The sequence below is a fragment of the Triticum aestivum genome, chromosome 4A, assembly GCF_018294505.1.
Source record: "Triticum aestivum cultivar Chinese Spring chromosome 4A, IWGSC CS RefSeq v2.1, whole genome shotgun sequence".
Taxonomy (NCBI): domain Eukaryota; kingdom Viridiplantae; phylum Streptophyta; class Magnoliopsida; order Poales; family Poaceae; genus Triticum; species Triticum aestivum.
Genome location: NC_057803.1, coordinates 373,574,575 through 373,590,535, shown reverse-complemented (window position 1 = coordinate 373,590,535; position 15,961 = coordinate 373,574,575). Strand labels below are relative to the sequence as shown.

The 15,961-nt window shown below is 44.1% G+C and overlaps 1 protein-coding gene across 2 annotated transcripts; it reads right to left on the bottom strand.

The window, feature by feature from the left end:
- Positions 1-9,742: 9,742 nt before the first annotated feature.
- On the bottom strand, positions 9,743-12,320 carry LOC123082015 (uncharacterized). Of its 2 annotated transcripts, XR_006438907.1 has the most exons (3): positions 12,075-12,320; positions 10,403-11,972; positions 9,747-10,138 (listed from the first exon to the last, which is right to left on the bottom strand). XR_006438907.1 is itself a non-coding variant. In XM_044504465.1 (2 exons), exons 1-2 carry the CDS (start codon positions 12,296-12,298, stop codon positions 11,387-11,389), a joined length of 810 nt encoding a protein of 269 aa, XP_044360400.1. In that variant the 5' UTR covers positions 12,299-12,320; the 3' UTR covers positions 9,743-11,386. The 2 variants fall into 2 exon arrangements, 1 of the variants encoding a protein (XP_044360400.1); XM_044504465.1 differs by having other exon boundaries at positions 9,743-11,972.
- Positions 12,321-15,961: the final 3,641 nt, after the last annotated feature.

Sequence of the window (15,961 nt, the reverse complement as noted above, 5' to 3'; positions counted from 1 at the left end):
TATTATATTTCCTTCTTCATGATAATCGTTTATTATCCATGCTAGAATTGTATTGATAGGAAACTCAGATACATGTGTGGATACATAGACAACACCATGTCCCTAGTAAGCCTCTAGTTGACTAGCTCGTTGATCAATAGATGGTTACGGTTTCCTGACCATGGACATTGGATGTCGTTGATAACGGGATCACATCATTAGGAGAATGATGTGATGGACAAGACCCAATCCTAAGCTTAGCTCAAAGATCGTGTAGTTCGTATGCTAAAGCTTTTCTAATGTCAAGTATCATTTCCTTAGACTATGAGATTGTGCAACTCCCGGATACCGTAGGAGTGCTTTGGGTGTGCCAAACGTCAGAACGTAACTGGGTGGCTATAAAGGTACACTACAGGTATCTCCGAAAGTGTCTATTGGGTTGGCACGAATCGAGACTGGGATTTGTCACTCCGTGTAAACGGAGAGGTATCTCTGGGCCCACTCGGTAGGACATCATCATAATGTGCACAATGTGATCAAGGAGTTGATCGCGGGATGATGTGTTACGGAACGAGTAAAGATACTTGCCGGTAACGAGATTGAACAAGGTATCGGATACCGACGATCGAATCTCGGGCAAGTATCGTACCACTAGACAAAGGGAATTGTATACGGGATTGATTAAGTCCTCGACATCGTGGTTCATCCGATGAGATCATCGAGGAGCATGTGGGAGCCAACATGGGTATCCATATCCCGCTGTTGGTTATTGGCCGGAGAGTCGTCTCGGTCATGTCTATGTGTCTCCCGAACCCGTAGGGTCTACACACTTAAGGTTCGGTGACGCTAGGGTTATAGAGATATTAGTATGCGGTAACCAAAAGTTGTTCGGAGTCCCGGATGAGATCTCGGACATCACGAGGAGTTCCAGAATGGTCTAGAGGTAAAGAATTATATATAGGAAGTGCTATTTCGGCCATCGGGACAAGTTTCGGGGTCACCGGTATTGTACCGGGACCACCGGAAGGGTCCCGGGGGTCCACCGGGTGGGGCCACCTGCCCCGGGGGGCCACATGGGCTGTAGGGGGTGCGCCTTGGCCTACATGGGCCAAGGGCACCAGCCCCTAGAGGCCCATGCGCCAAAGGGACAAGAGGGGGAAGAGTCCTAAAGGGGGAAGGCACCTCTGAGGTGCCTTGGGGAGGATGGACTCCTCCCCCCCCTTGGCCGCACCCTTCCTTGGAGGAAGGGGCAAGGCTGCGCCCTCCCCCTCTCCCTTGGCCCTATATATAGTGGGGGAAAGGGAGGGCAACCAGACCTAAGCCCTGGCGCCTCCCTCTCCCTCCCATGACACATCTCCCTCCTCCCGCAGCGCTTGGCGAAGCCCTGTTGGAATCCCGCTACTTCCACCACCACGCCGTCGTGTTGTTGGATCTCCATCAACCTCTCCTCCCCCCTTGCTGGATCAAGAAGGAGGAGACGTCGCTGCTCCGTACGTGTGTTGAACGCGGAGGTGCCGTCCGTTCGGCACTAGGATCATCGGTGATTTGGATCACGACGAGTACGACTCCATCAACCCCGTTCTCTTGAACGCTTCCACGTGCGATCTACAAGGGTATGTAGATCCACTCCTCCCTCGTTGCTAGATGACTCCATAGATAGATCTTGGTGACACGTAGGAAAATTTTGAATTTATGCTACGTTCCCCAACAGTGGCATCATGAGCTAGGTCTATGCGTAGTTTCTATGCACGAGTAGAACACAAAGTAGTTGTGGGCATTGATTTTGTTCAATATGCTTGCCGTTACTAGTCTTATCTTGATTCGGCGGCATCGTGGGATGAAGCGGCCCGGACCAACCTTACACGTACGCTTACGTGAGACCGGTTCCACCGACTGACATGCACTAGTTGCATTAGGTGGCTGGCGGGTGTCTGTCTCTCCCACTTTAGTCGGATCGGATTCGATGAGAAGGGTCCTTATGAAGGGTAAATAGCAATTGGCATATCACGTTGTGGTTTTTGCGTAGGTAAGAAACGTTCTTGCTAGAAACCCATAGCAGCCACGTAAAACATGCAAACAACAATTAGAGGACGTCTAACTTGTTTTTGCAGGGTATGCTATGTGATGTGATATGGCCAAAAGGATGTGATGAATGATATATGTGATGTATGAGATTGATCATGTTCTTGTAATAGGAATCACGACTTGCATGTCGATGAGTATGACAACCGGCAGGAGCGATAGGAGTTGTCTTAATTTATTTATGACCTGCGTGTCAACATAAACGTCATGTAATTACTTTACTTTATTGCTAACCGTTAGTTGTAGTAGTAGAAGTAATAGATGACGTGACAACTTCATGGAGACACGATGATGGAGATCATGGTGTCATGCCGGTGACAAGATGATCATGGAGCTCCAAGATGGAGATCAAAGGAGCTATATGATATTGGCCATATCATGTCACTATTATTTGATTGCATGTGATGTTTATCATGTTTTTACATCTTGTTTACTTAGAACAACGGTAGTAAATAAGATGATCCCTTACAACAATTTCAAGAAGTGTTCTCCCCTAACTGTGCACCGTTGCTAAAGTTCGTCGTTTCGAAGCACCACGTGATGATCGGGTGTGATAGATCCTTAGGTTCACATACAACGGGTGTAAGACAGTTTTACACATGCAAAACACTTAGGGTTAACTTGACGAGCCTAGCATGTACAGACATGGCCTCGGAACACAGAAGACCGAAAGGTCGAGCATGAGTCGTATGGTAGATACGATCAACATGAAGATGTTCACTGATGTTGACTAGTCCGTCTCACGTGATGATCGGACACGGCCTAGTTGACTCGGATCATGTAATCACTTAGATGACTGGAGGGATGTCTATCTGAGTGGGAGTTCATAAAATGAACTTGTTTATCCTGAACATAGTCAAAAGGATTTTGCAAATTATGTCGTAGCTCGCGCTTCAGTTCTAATGTTTAGATATGTTCCTAGAGAAAAATTTAGTTGAAAGTTGATAGTAGCAATTATGCGGACTAGGTCCGTAAACTGAGGATTGTCCTCATTGCTTCTTAGAAGGCTTATGTCCTTAATGCACCGCTCAGTGTGCTGAACCTCGAACGTTATCTGTGGATGTTGCAAACATCTGACATACACGTTTTGATAACTACATGATAGTTCAGTTAAACGGTTTAGAGTTGAGGCACCGAAGACGTTTTTGAAACGTCACGAAACATATGAGATGTTTCGAGGGCTGAAATTGGAATTTCAGGCTCGTGCCCACGTCAAGAGGTATAAGACCTCCAACGATTTTCTTAGCCTGCAAACTAAGGGAGAAAACCTCAATTGTTGAGCTTGTGCTCAGATTGTCTGAGTACAACAATCATTTGAATCAAGTGGGAGTTGATCTTCCAGATAAGATAGTGATGTTTCTCCGAAGTCATTACCACCAAGCTGCTAGAGCTTCGTGATGAACTATAATATATCAGGAACATATATGATGATCCTTGAAATATTCGCGATGTTTGACACCAAAGTAGAAATCAAGAAGGAGCATCAATTGTTGATGGTTGGTGAAACCACTAGTTTCAAGAAGGGCAAGGGCAAGAAGGGATACTTCATGAAACGGCAATTTAGCTGCTGCTCTAGTGAAGAAACCCAAGGTTGAACCCAAACCCGAGACTAAAGTGCTTCTGTAATAAGGGGAACAGCCACTGGAGCAGAATTACCCTAGATACTTGGTAGATTAGAAGGCTGGCAAGGTCGATAGAAGTATATTGGATATACATTGTGTTGATGTGTATTTTACTAGTACTCCTAGTAGCACCAGGGTATTAGATACCGGTTCGGTTGCTAAGTGTTAGTAACTCGAAATAAAAGCTGCGGAATAAATGGAGACTAGCTAAAGGTGAGATGACGATATGTGTTGGAAGTATTTCCAAGGTTGATCAAATATCGTACGCTCCCTCTACCATCGAGATTGGTGTTTACGTTGAGCATAGACATGATTGGATTATGTCTATCGCAATACGGTTATTCATTTAAGAAGAATAATGGTTACTCTGTTTATTTGAATAAAACCTTCAATGGTCTTGCACCTAAAATGAATGGTTCATTGAATCTCGATCGTAGTGATACACATGTTCACGCCAAAAGATAGTAATGATAGTACCACCTACTTGTGGCACTGTCACGTAAGTCATATCGGTATAAAACGCATGAAGAAGCTCCATGTTGATGGATCTTCGGGCTCACTCATTTTGAAAAGTTTGAGACATACGAACCATGTCTATTGGTATATATGCATGAAGAAACTCCATGCAAATGGACCGTTTTGTACTCACTTGATTTTGAATCACTTGAGACATGCAAATCATACCACATGGGCAAGATGACTGAAAGCCTCGGTTTCAGTAAAATGGAACTGGAAAGCAACTTGTTGGAAGTAACACATTTTGATGTGTGCAGTCCAATGAGTGCTGAGGGGTGTAGTGGATATCGTTATGTTCTTACTTCACAGATGATTTGAGTAGATGTTGAGTATATTTACTTGATGAATCACGAGTCTGAATTATTGAAAGGTTCAAGTAATTTCAAGGTGAAGTTGAAAGATCGTCGTGACAAGAGGATGAAGTATCTATGATATGATCATAGAGATGAATATCTGAATTACGAGTTTGGCACAGAATTAAGACATTGTGGAAATTGTTTCACAACTAATACAGCCTGGAACACCATAGTGTGATGGTGTGTCCGAACATCATAACTGCACCCTATTGGATATGATGCATACCATGATGTCTCTTATCGAATTACCACAATAGTTTATGGGTTAGGCATTAGAGACAACCACATTCACTTTAAATAGGGCACCACGTAATTCCGATGAGATGACACCGTATGAATTGTGGTTTAGAGAAACCTAAGCTGTCATTTCTTAAAAGTTTGGGGCTGCGATGCTTATGTGAAAAGTTTCAGGCTGATAAGCTCGAACCCAAAGCGGATAAATGCATCTTCATAGGACACGCAAAACAGTTGGGTATACCTCCTGTCTCAGATCCGAAAGCAATAAGGGATTGTTTCTAGAATCGGGTCCTTTCTCGAGGAAAAGTTTCTCTCGAAAGAATTGAGTGGGAGGATGGTGGAGACTTGATGAGGTTATTGAACCGTCACTTCAACTAGTGTATAACAGGGCACAAAGAGTTGTTCCTGTGGCACCTACACTAATTGAAGTGGAAGCTTATGATATTGATCATGAGACTTCGGATCAAGTCACTCCCAAACCTCGTAGGATGACAAGGATGCGTACTACTTCAGAGTGGTACGTAATCCTGTCTTGGAAGTCATGTTGCTAGACAACGATGAACCTACGAGCTATGAAGAAGGGATGGTGGGCCTGGATTCTGATAAATGGCTCGAGGCCATAAAATCCGAGAGAGGATCCATGTATGAAAACAAAGTGTAGACTTTGGCAGAACGGCTCGATGGTCATAAGGCTGTTGAGTACAGATGGATTTTAAAGGGAAGACGGACAATGATGGTAAATGTCACCATTAAGAAAGCACGACTTGTCGTTAAGATGTTTTCCGACAAGCTCAAGGAGTTGACTACGATGAGACTTTCTCACTCGTAGCGATGCTAAGAGTCTGTTGGAATTATATTAGCAATTACTGCATTATTTATGAAATCTTGCAGGTAGGATGTCAAAACATTGTTTCCTCGATGATTTTCTTGAGGAAAGGTTGTATATGATACAACCGGAAGGTTTTGTCAATCCTGAAAGATGCTAATAAGTATGCAAAGCTCCAACAATCCTTCTAGGGACTGGAGTAAGCATCTCGGAGTTGGAATGTATGCTTTGATAAGATGATCAAAGTTTTGGGTGTATACAAAGTTTATGAGAAACTTGTATTTCCAAAGAAGTGAGTGGGAGCACTATAGAATTTCTGATGAGTATATGTTGTTGACATATTGTTGATCAGAAATGACGTAGAATTTCTGGAAAGCATATAGGGTTATTTGGAAAGTGTTTTTCAATGGAAAGCCTGGATTAAGCTACTTGAACATTGAGCATCAAGATCTATAAGGATAGATCAAAACGCTTAATGGTACTTTCAAATGAGCACATGCCTTGACATGATGTTGAAGGTGTTCAAGATGGACCAGTCAAAGAAGGAGTTCTTGCCTGAGTTGTAAGGTATGAAGTTAAGACTTAAAACTCGACCACGGCAGAAGAAAGAGGAAGGACGAAGGTCGTCCCCTATGCTTTTTATCATAGGCTCTCTACAGTATGCTATGCTGTGTACCGCACCTGAAGTGTGCCTTGCCATGAGTTAGTCAAGGGGTACAAGAGTGATCCAAGAATGGATCACAGAACATCGGTCAAAGTTATCCTTAGTAACTAGTGGACTAAGGAATTTTCTCGATTATGGAGGTGGTAAAAGAGTTCGTCGTAAAGGGTTACGCCGATGCAAACTTTGACACTAATCCAGATTATTCTGAGTAGTAAACTGGATTCGTATAGTAGAACAGTTATTTGAAATGGCTCCAAATGTAGCGTAGTAGTTGCATCTACAAGATGACATAGAAATTTGTGAAGTACATACGGATCTGAAAGATTCAGACCCGTTGACTAAAACCTCTCTCACAAGCAAAACATGATCAAACCCAGAACTCATTGAGTCTTAATCACATGATGATGTGAACTAGTTTAGTGACACTAGTAAACTCTTTGGATGTTGGTCACATGGCGATGTGACCTGTGAGTGTTAATCACATGACGATGTGAACTAGATTATTGACTCTAGTGCAAGTGGGAGACTGTTGGAAATATGCCCTAGAGGCAATAATAAATTGATTATTATTATATTTCCTTATTCATGATAATCGTTTATTATCCATGCTAGAATTGTATTGATAGGAAACTCAGATACATGTGTGGATACATAGACAACACCATGTCCCTAGTAAGCCTCTAGTTGACTAGCTCGTTGATCAATAGATGGTTACGGTTTCCTGACCATGGACATTGGATGTCGTTGATAATGGGATCACATCATTAGGAGAATGATGTGATGGACAAGACCCAATCCTAAGCTTAGCTCAAAGATCGTGTAGTTCGTATGCTAAAGCTTTTCTAATGTCAAGTATCATTTCCTTAGACCATGAGATTGTGCAACTCCCGGATACCGTAGGAGTGCTTTGGTTGTGCCAAACGTCACAACGTAACTGGGTGGCTATAAAGGTACACTACAGGTATCTCCGAAAGTGTCTGTTGGGTTGGCACGAATCGAGACTGGGATTTGTCACTCCGTGTAAACGGAGAGGTATCTCTGGGCCCACTCGGTAGGACATCATCATAATGTGCACAATGTGATAAAGGAGTTGATCGCGGGATGTGTTACGGAACGAGTAAAGAGACTTGCCGGTAACGAGATTGAACAAGGTATCGGATACCGACGATCGAATCTCGGGCAAGTATCGTACCGCTAGACAAAGGGAATTGTATACGGGATTGATTAAGTCCTCGACATCGTGGTTCATCCGATGAGTTCATCGAGGAGCATGTGGGAGCCAACATGGGTATCCAGATCCCACTGTTGGTTATTGGCCGGAGAGTCGTCTCGGTCATGTCTACGTGTCTCCCGAACCCGTAGGGTCTACACACTTAAGGTTCGGTGACGCTAGGGTTATACAGATATTAGTATGCGGTAACCTGAAAGTTGTTCGGAGTCCTGGATGAGATCCCGGACGTCACGAAGAGTTCCGGAATGGTCCGGAGGTAAAGAATTATATATAGGAAGTGCTATTTCGGCCATCGGGACAAGTTTCGGGGTCACCGGTATTATATCGGGACCACCGGAAGGGTCCCGGGGGTCCACCGGGTGGGGCCACCTGCCCCGGGGGGCCACATGGGCTGTAGGGGGTGCGCCTTGGCCTACATGGGCCAAGGGAACCAGCCCCTAGAGGCCCATGCGCCAAAGGGACAAGAGGGAGGAGAGTCCTAAAGGGGGAAGGCACCTCCGAGGTGCCTTGGGGAGGATGGACTCCTCCCCCCCTTGGCCGCACCCTTCCTTGGAGGAAGGGGCAAGGCTGCACCCTCCCCCTCTCCCTTGGCCCTATATATAGTGGGGGAAAGGGAGGGCAACCAGACCTAAGCCCTGGCGCCTCCCTCTCCCTCCCATGACACATCTCCCTCCTCCTGCAGCGCTTGGCGAAGCCCTGTTGGAATCCCGCTACTTCCACCACCACGCCGTCGTGTTGTTGGATCTCCATCAACCTCTCCTCCCCCCTTGCTGGATCACGAAGGAGGAGATGTCGCTGCTCCGTACGTGTGTTGAACGCGGAGGTGCCGTCCGTTCGGCGCTAGGATCATCGGTGATTTGGATCACGACGAGTACGACTCCATCAACCCCGTTCTCTTGAACGCTTCCGCGCGCGATCTACAAGGGTATGTAGATCCACTCCTTCCTCGTTGCTAGATGACTCCATAGATAGATCTTGGTGACACGTAGGAAAATTTTGAATTTATGCTACGTTCCCCAACAGTACATGCATTAGTCAATTACTGATTTATTTATGCCATTTTTAGTGAGATGGATTTGTTTATTTGACGTAGTGATGATAGCATTATAGCTAAAAGAGTTTCAGTTTATAGGAGTTGGGTCGCTGCGTGAGCCGTGTGGTCTGTTTTGGATTTTTTTTTCGCTGTTCGTGTGGGATAAAAATGTATCCATGGCATATGTATGTTGTGTTTCTATGATTTTGCAGGTGAATGAGATTCTTAGAATACTGTGATCTGTATTATGTAGTTTGGATTTATATGATTTCTTTGAGTTAAGTTTCTAGGTTTGTTAGATGGATGGATGTAGTGATTGTGCATGACGTTCTTTATGTTGATATATTTTGTTTCGAGGGTAATTGAGCATTTTCATCCATGTTTTTTTCCACAAAAACACTGTCTGCAGGGTTAGGATTGGGAAGGCACCTGAGGAGAGGGAGATGAACCCTGATAGGAAAACAGCACTTGAATTGTCAGTTCGCGCTTATGCAGAGACAAAATCTGGGCCAGTTGTCAATCCAACAATTGACACATCTTTTGACTCGTTGGATGAAGCCTATGAGTTCTACAACCTCTATTCATGGGAATATGGTTTCGGGGTGAGGCTTGCGAAAAGCAGACTGAATGTTAATCGGAAGAGATGTATGCAAGAAATAATGTGTGCTTGTGCGGTATGTGCACTAATATGTCGATAATCAATATTGCATTTTTTATTTTTTCTCTTCTATAATATGATCTGTTATTTGGTTGCAGTAATGCGCTAGATAACCTTGGGTAATCTGTAGCTAACATTTATTCTGTACTTGCTACCGTGTCTGCAGGGCAAACCAATGAGGGAAAACAGTCGATCATCAAGGTGCGGGTGTGAAGCCATGATTAGATTGCTCCGTTCAAATGACAACGGTTGGTACATACCAGAGTTCAAATCTGGCCATAACCACCCGCTGTCTGTGACATGTGGAGAAAAAATGCATTGGAAGTCACACAGGCACATCGATAGATACACAAAGGATCTGGTGAAACAACTCCGTGTTAATAATGTTGGTCTTGGGAAGGTTTTCAGCATTGTGGGGAGTTTTTTTGGCTCAGTTCAAAATGTGCCATTTACCAAGCGTTCATCAAAGACACTGTGTAGGAAGCTGAACAAGGACCAGTCAGACTCTGACGCTATGAAAACAATGGAAATTCTGGCTGATATGAAAGCAAATGATCCAGACTTCAATTACACCGTGCAAGTAGATGAAGACAGCAGGATAAAAACACTCATGTGGGTTACGAGTAGGGGGTGTGATCAGTATAGGTATTTCGGTGATGCAATTACATTTGACACAACATACAGGACCAACCTATATGACATGTCGTTTGGTCTTTTCGTTGGTGTCAACAATCGCTTCCTGAGTATAGTCTTTGGAGGGGTCATGATGAGAGATGAGAAAGAAGAATCTTTCAAGTGGGTGTTCCGGGAGTTCATACGTATGGTTGGTGGGAAGCATCCGCAAACCATACTTACAGACCAAGCGCGCTCTATGGAAATTGCAATCGAGGCAGAAATGCCAAACACAGTACATCGTTGGTGCAAGTGGCATGTCCTGAAAAAAGCGAAAGAGTCAATGGGTGTGCTTTGGAGCAAGAACAGTGAATTCAAAATGGAGTTTCACAAGCTTGTACATCACATGAACGCGGAAGAGGAATTTGAGCAAGGGTGGCAGCAGATGTTGGACAAGTACTCACTCAAGAAACATCTGTTTCTGACGCAGATATACGAAGTCCGGCATAAATGAGCTAAACCATATTTCATGGGTGTCTTCTTTGCTAAAATGACGAGCACACAAAGGAGTGAGAGCGCAAATCACCTGCTAAAGGGGTACGTGCCTCCAGGATGTCCAATGCATCTGTTCCTCAAGCAGTTTGAGAAGCTTCAATTTGACCGACAATCTGAAGAAAGCTTCTAGGAGAAAAGAACATCACTGGTAAAAATCTTCATCGTTCCCCCTACATTTGTGTTCATTGAAAACGAGTGTTTAAAATGTCCTACTTTCTCTGTAAGCCTTCATACTTGAAAATGGTTGTCATCCTAACAATTGTGATGTGTGTGTGTGTGTGTGTCTATTCCGTTGCGGAGTGGTGTATCTCTTAGATTTAACCTTCCGTTAGAGAGGCATGCTAGCAAAGTTTACACGAGGGCCATGTTTGAGAAGTTTGGTGAAGAGTTGTACAAATGTGGGGCACATGTACTGGATGCGATTGTTTCTAGGAGGATTTATAAGTCGACACATGTTGAAGCAGCAAACAGAGAGAAATGGAGTAAAGTCGAGTTCAAAATTGAAGTCAGTGAGGATGAAAGTTTTTTCAGCTGCGAGTGTGGCATGTTTGAACATCTGGCCTAGTGTGCTGCCATACTTTGCAGGTTTGTATCCTTTGTGATGACTAAAAAAATCATGTTGTCGCTCCGTTTGTCCATATGAGACTAGTTGATTGATGTCCAGTATAATATTATGTGTGATGGTTCACTTCCGTTTGGCAAAAATACCTGAGAAGCATATAATGAAGCGCTGGACAAGACAGGCTCGTGACATTCTCCCGGAACACTTGGCCAGGTACCAGAAAGACAGAGGGCCTCCTGCTAGTGATACATTCAGGCATCACACTATGTACATGAAAGCTCTTGAGTGTGTGGTGCTTGGTGACAGCAATGTTCAGTGTTATGAAGTTTTCATGAATATGATGAAGGAGGTCCATGCAGCCCAGAAGTCTATGGATATATAATCATGTTTGAAGGTGGGAGCCAGCACATGACCGATTATAAAAATAACAAATGCAATCTTGAAACAGTCCTGCTATATTTGGGAGGACGCTTCTGATATAGCTCCAAGCAAAACATTTTCAGCTGCTTTTAGGCTATGTGTGCCTTTGTCGCTGAATGATGCTGCCATTCGAGTGTACTCGGTGCAGGCTTCTGATGGCTCGACGCCTTCGCCGTTTATATCGAATTCACCAGAGGGGATGCCAAAAACATAATTAAGCTTCTGTTCGGACAGTTCAAGCACGCCCTGTTCCTCAAGGTTGATTGTGCAGGATTCTACATGCACTCGGTCCATTAAAATAGCGCTATACTTCAGATTAATCTTCTGCCATGCCTTCACCTCTAGAAACCCCCCAAAACCAGTCTCCATAACTAGCTGCCGCTTGAAATCACTGAACTTGGCAACAACTGAACCAACTTTGAGCAATGAAAGCCTGGAAGTAAAACATGGTGTCCCTGGTAATCCAGTGAAACCACCTGAACCATCCTCGTCGCTAACCCAATCTTTCAGGGATTGGTCACTGTTTTCTACACGATTAATCACCATAGCAGCTTGTATCCCGCTAAATAAATCTGTCATCCTCACTTCTCTAACTGCCTCACAGCAAAAAAACTTCTGCCTATGCGAACAAAAGCGAGCTAGGGATGAGCAAAACACCACGAACAGAGAAGGATACGACAGCACAACGTGAAAAACAGAAGAAGGGGACGAGGGTGGGTACCTTTCGGGAGAACTCTTCCGCTGCACGCCGCACACCGCCGGCCAAGAATCAACCTCGACGTCGCCTGGACGCCCGGGGATGAGGGAGTCAGTGCTCCGGCTGGCTCCTTCAGAAGAAAAGCAGGGAAAGAACAGCGGGGGCTGGAGAGATGAATGCCGAGGGCAGAGGTAGATGGAGACAACTGTGGGTGAGGTGACGGCGTAGCAAATTCCAATAAGAGACATGACTCTGAAAAGAGAACCAGGATGCGCGGCGCAAAGTTGATGCACATCAGCGGGCCTCATGCATAATAACTGAACTGGCTAATGATATATCTATGGTTATTAGCGGCCGTCACACCTAAAACCTGAACGCGTCGTCGACTTGAAATGTTCCAGCCAAGTGTTTAAATTGTGTTAGATAACCATCATCACATGAAATGCATCATGGTAAATGTACTGCACGCACGGGGCACATCTTACTAACCCAGACACTTGTTAAAATCATGGGCAAGACCTGACAATTAGTGAAACAAAACAACTTATTTGGTTCAGTACAGCGAACTGTACCTAAAGAAAACCAATTTGCGTGTTAGCTGGTTGTCAGAATGCCACGTCGTCCCAATTGAAGAAAACTGTGAATCAGCAACGTTGCTCCACAGGGAAAATGCACTTCGTACATGTGTCCGCCGTCCCCGGTCGAACATGCACAGCTCGCCAAAGTTCTGTTCGTACATGTCAGCTGCGAGACAGAGGCCTATAGACTTTTGGATGTGCGTGGGACCTGGCTCCTCTAATACAGGCCAAAAATAAATGAAATATGCAAGGGATACGCGGCGAGCGGGAATCCACATGGCGTTTTCACGGCCTTGATACCGGCCTGCCTGGTGCGCGGCCGCTGTGTTCGCATTTTCCGCCTAACTCCAGGCTTCCTGCTGGGGAAGTCACGTACGGAAAATAGAGAAACGAAAAGTGTTCCACTTATGAAACGTTTTCCAGATCAATTAAAATAGGGTTTGCGGGTTCAATAAAGAAAAAACACACGGACCTTTTTGTAAAAGCGGCACAATGGTGAATCCGACAAACTCAATCTATGCTTTATTATTAGGAAGAGACTAGTACAAATGCCCGTGTGTTGCAACGGGCGATGAAAATCGCAAAACCTACTCCGTGTGCCATCATGCACCATTTCTTATGTACTGATAAACACTGGGTGCCCAGCTTACAGAGAAAGGTCGCAACTAATTTGCCATTTAAGCTAATATTAAAGGACAGAGGTCCGAGGTGAAGATTCAGAAAAATTGTGCAAAAACTTGTCCAGCCTAATAGAAAGGTTGCAGCAAAAATTTGTCATTCGAGCTCCGAATAAAGAAAAAATGAAAGCGAGCTCGCCTGAAGACATGAAGAAGCCACCCTAGTGTCCTTCATCTGGCGGCTGCAGCAGGTAAAGCAATACGAACTGGATCCCCTTTCATCCAAATATTACTTAGTAGGAGCAAAAAATAAGGTGCTTCCATGATGATCTTCTAAAAATTAGAGGCGTAAAATCAATGCAAGTTACTGCAAAGAACAATTCAGTTAGGATATGGGAGATCGACTCCGCTTCTTGCTCGCAGAGGGGACAGATTGTTGGGCATTGCATATTTTCTGCTACAAACAAAATGGCAGAATAAATAAAATAAAATTGTTGACATAAAGAATTTCCAATTCACTGATATTCACAACAACGCTCATTACAACATATGAACTCAAAACCATTATTTTAGATAATGCTGAGGTAAATATAACACTTGGCAAAAAACCAGTAATGCTGAGGTTTTCAGTGCAAGCATCCTCGTATTATAAGGACATTGTAGAAAAGTAGTTAATACATCAAATATATAAACAACCAACCTATGGTGCATGGAAGTGTTAATTGCCAGTTGAGATTCCCCAAAACTATGAAACATAATGCGATGGCCTGTTTAAAACTTTTTCTAAAGTAAAAAATATTTCAAAAAAAACAGACATCACAATTTTTCATATGTGTCACACACTAATGTTTAGCGTTTGTAGTTTTTTCTAAAGATGGTTGACAACATATTCAATACCAGTTGGTCAAATAGGAAAATATAGCTGTGCATTTCCACTCGACACAATATCAGTTCTACAAAAATGAATCCATACTTAAATATTTATCATACTTCCAAACTTCAAATTGCTCATTGTTGAAATATTTGATAGTCTGTACACAATCAGGGCAAGATTGGACAATTGGTGCTAAAATTGCAATGTATGTTCAGAAGGGTAGAAAGATGGATCACCAGATTAGTGGACAGCCATGGGATGACCTCATAATTCAGAAGGGAGCCAGAGTACAGATATGATGAAAACAAAGTACAGTGTTTATACCAAGTGGAACCAAACTTGTAGGCAAGTACACTTGACACCATAGCGATCCGTAAATAAGAAGCAAAAGCCCAAGGAAAACAGAAGTCACACGAAGGACTGAGAATAAGTGGCATAAATTACCAAAAGCAACCAACTATCCAATAAAGCGGAGGCTGAACATGGTAGACCATGCATCTTTTCATTTAAAACTTGTATTGCCAGGAATTTCTCAAGAATTTTGTGCAGAACAACGATTTAGTGTTTGCTTATATATATACATCACCGGTACATATAATTGTTAGCTAAAGTTCTCTCAACAACCACTATTTGTAAATTCAGTAAATTTGTACTGAATTGACAAGGATCAATATGTAGCTGAGCACCCTCTCATATTGATCGTTATATCTACATATACACTGCAAAAATAATAATTCCAGATTCAACGAAGATGACCAACCAACAATAGGGAATGCCCTTGATGGACACGAGGATCCAAGCATATGTCACAAACTGCTAACATGTTCAGGAATTGATTGTCTCACAGATCCGACAAAATAAGCCCGGCCTCGCTTGTCTCTGATGACATGACCATGGTCGCAACCAAGGCAACAACTGTGACGCCCCCGATTCAATCGTACACTAATCATGCACGCAAATGTGTACGGTCAAGATCAGGGACTCACGGGAAGATATCACAACACAACTCTACAAATAAAATAAGTCATACAAGCATCATAATACAAGCCAGGGGCCTCGAGGGCTCGAATACAAGTGCTCGATCATAGACGAGTCAGCGGAAGCAACAATATCTGAGTACAGACATAAGTTAAACAAGTTTGCCTTAAGAAGGCTAGCACAAACTGGGATACAGATCGAAAGAGGCGTAGGCCTCCTGCCTGGGATCCTCCTAACTACTCCAGGTCGTCGTCAGCGGGCTGCACGTAGTAGTAGGCACCTCCGGTGTAGTAGGGGTCGTCGTCGACGGTGGCGTCTGGCTCCTGGACTCCAGCATCTGGTTGCGACAACCAGAAAGAAAGGAAAGGGGAAAAAGGGGGGAGAAAGCAACCGTGAGTACTCATCCAAAGTACTCGCAAGCAAGGAACTACACTACATATGCATGGGTATATGTGTAAGGAGGCCATATCGGTGGACTGAACTGCAGAATGCCAGAATAAGAGGGGGATAGCTAATCCTGTCGAAGACTACGCTTCTGGCAGCCTCCGTCTTGCAGCATGTAGAAGAGAGTAGATTGAAGTCCTCCAAGTAGCATCTCAAGTAGCATCTCCAAGTAGCATCTCCAAGCATCTCCAGTGCATCGCATAGCATAATCCTACCCGGCGATCCTCTCCTCGTCGCCCTGCGGAAAAGCGATCACCGGGTTGTCTGTGGAACTTGGAAGGGTGTGTTTTATTAAGTATCCGGTTCTAGTTGTCATAAGGTCAAGGTACAACTCCAAGTCGTCCTGTTACCGAAGATCACGGCTATTCGAATAGATTAACTTCCCTGCAGGGGTGCACCACATAGCCCAACACGCTCGAT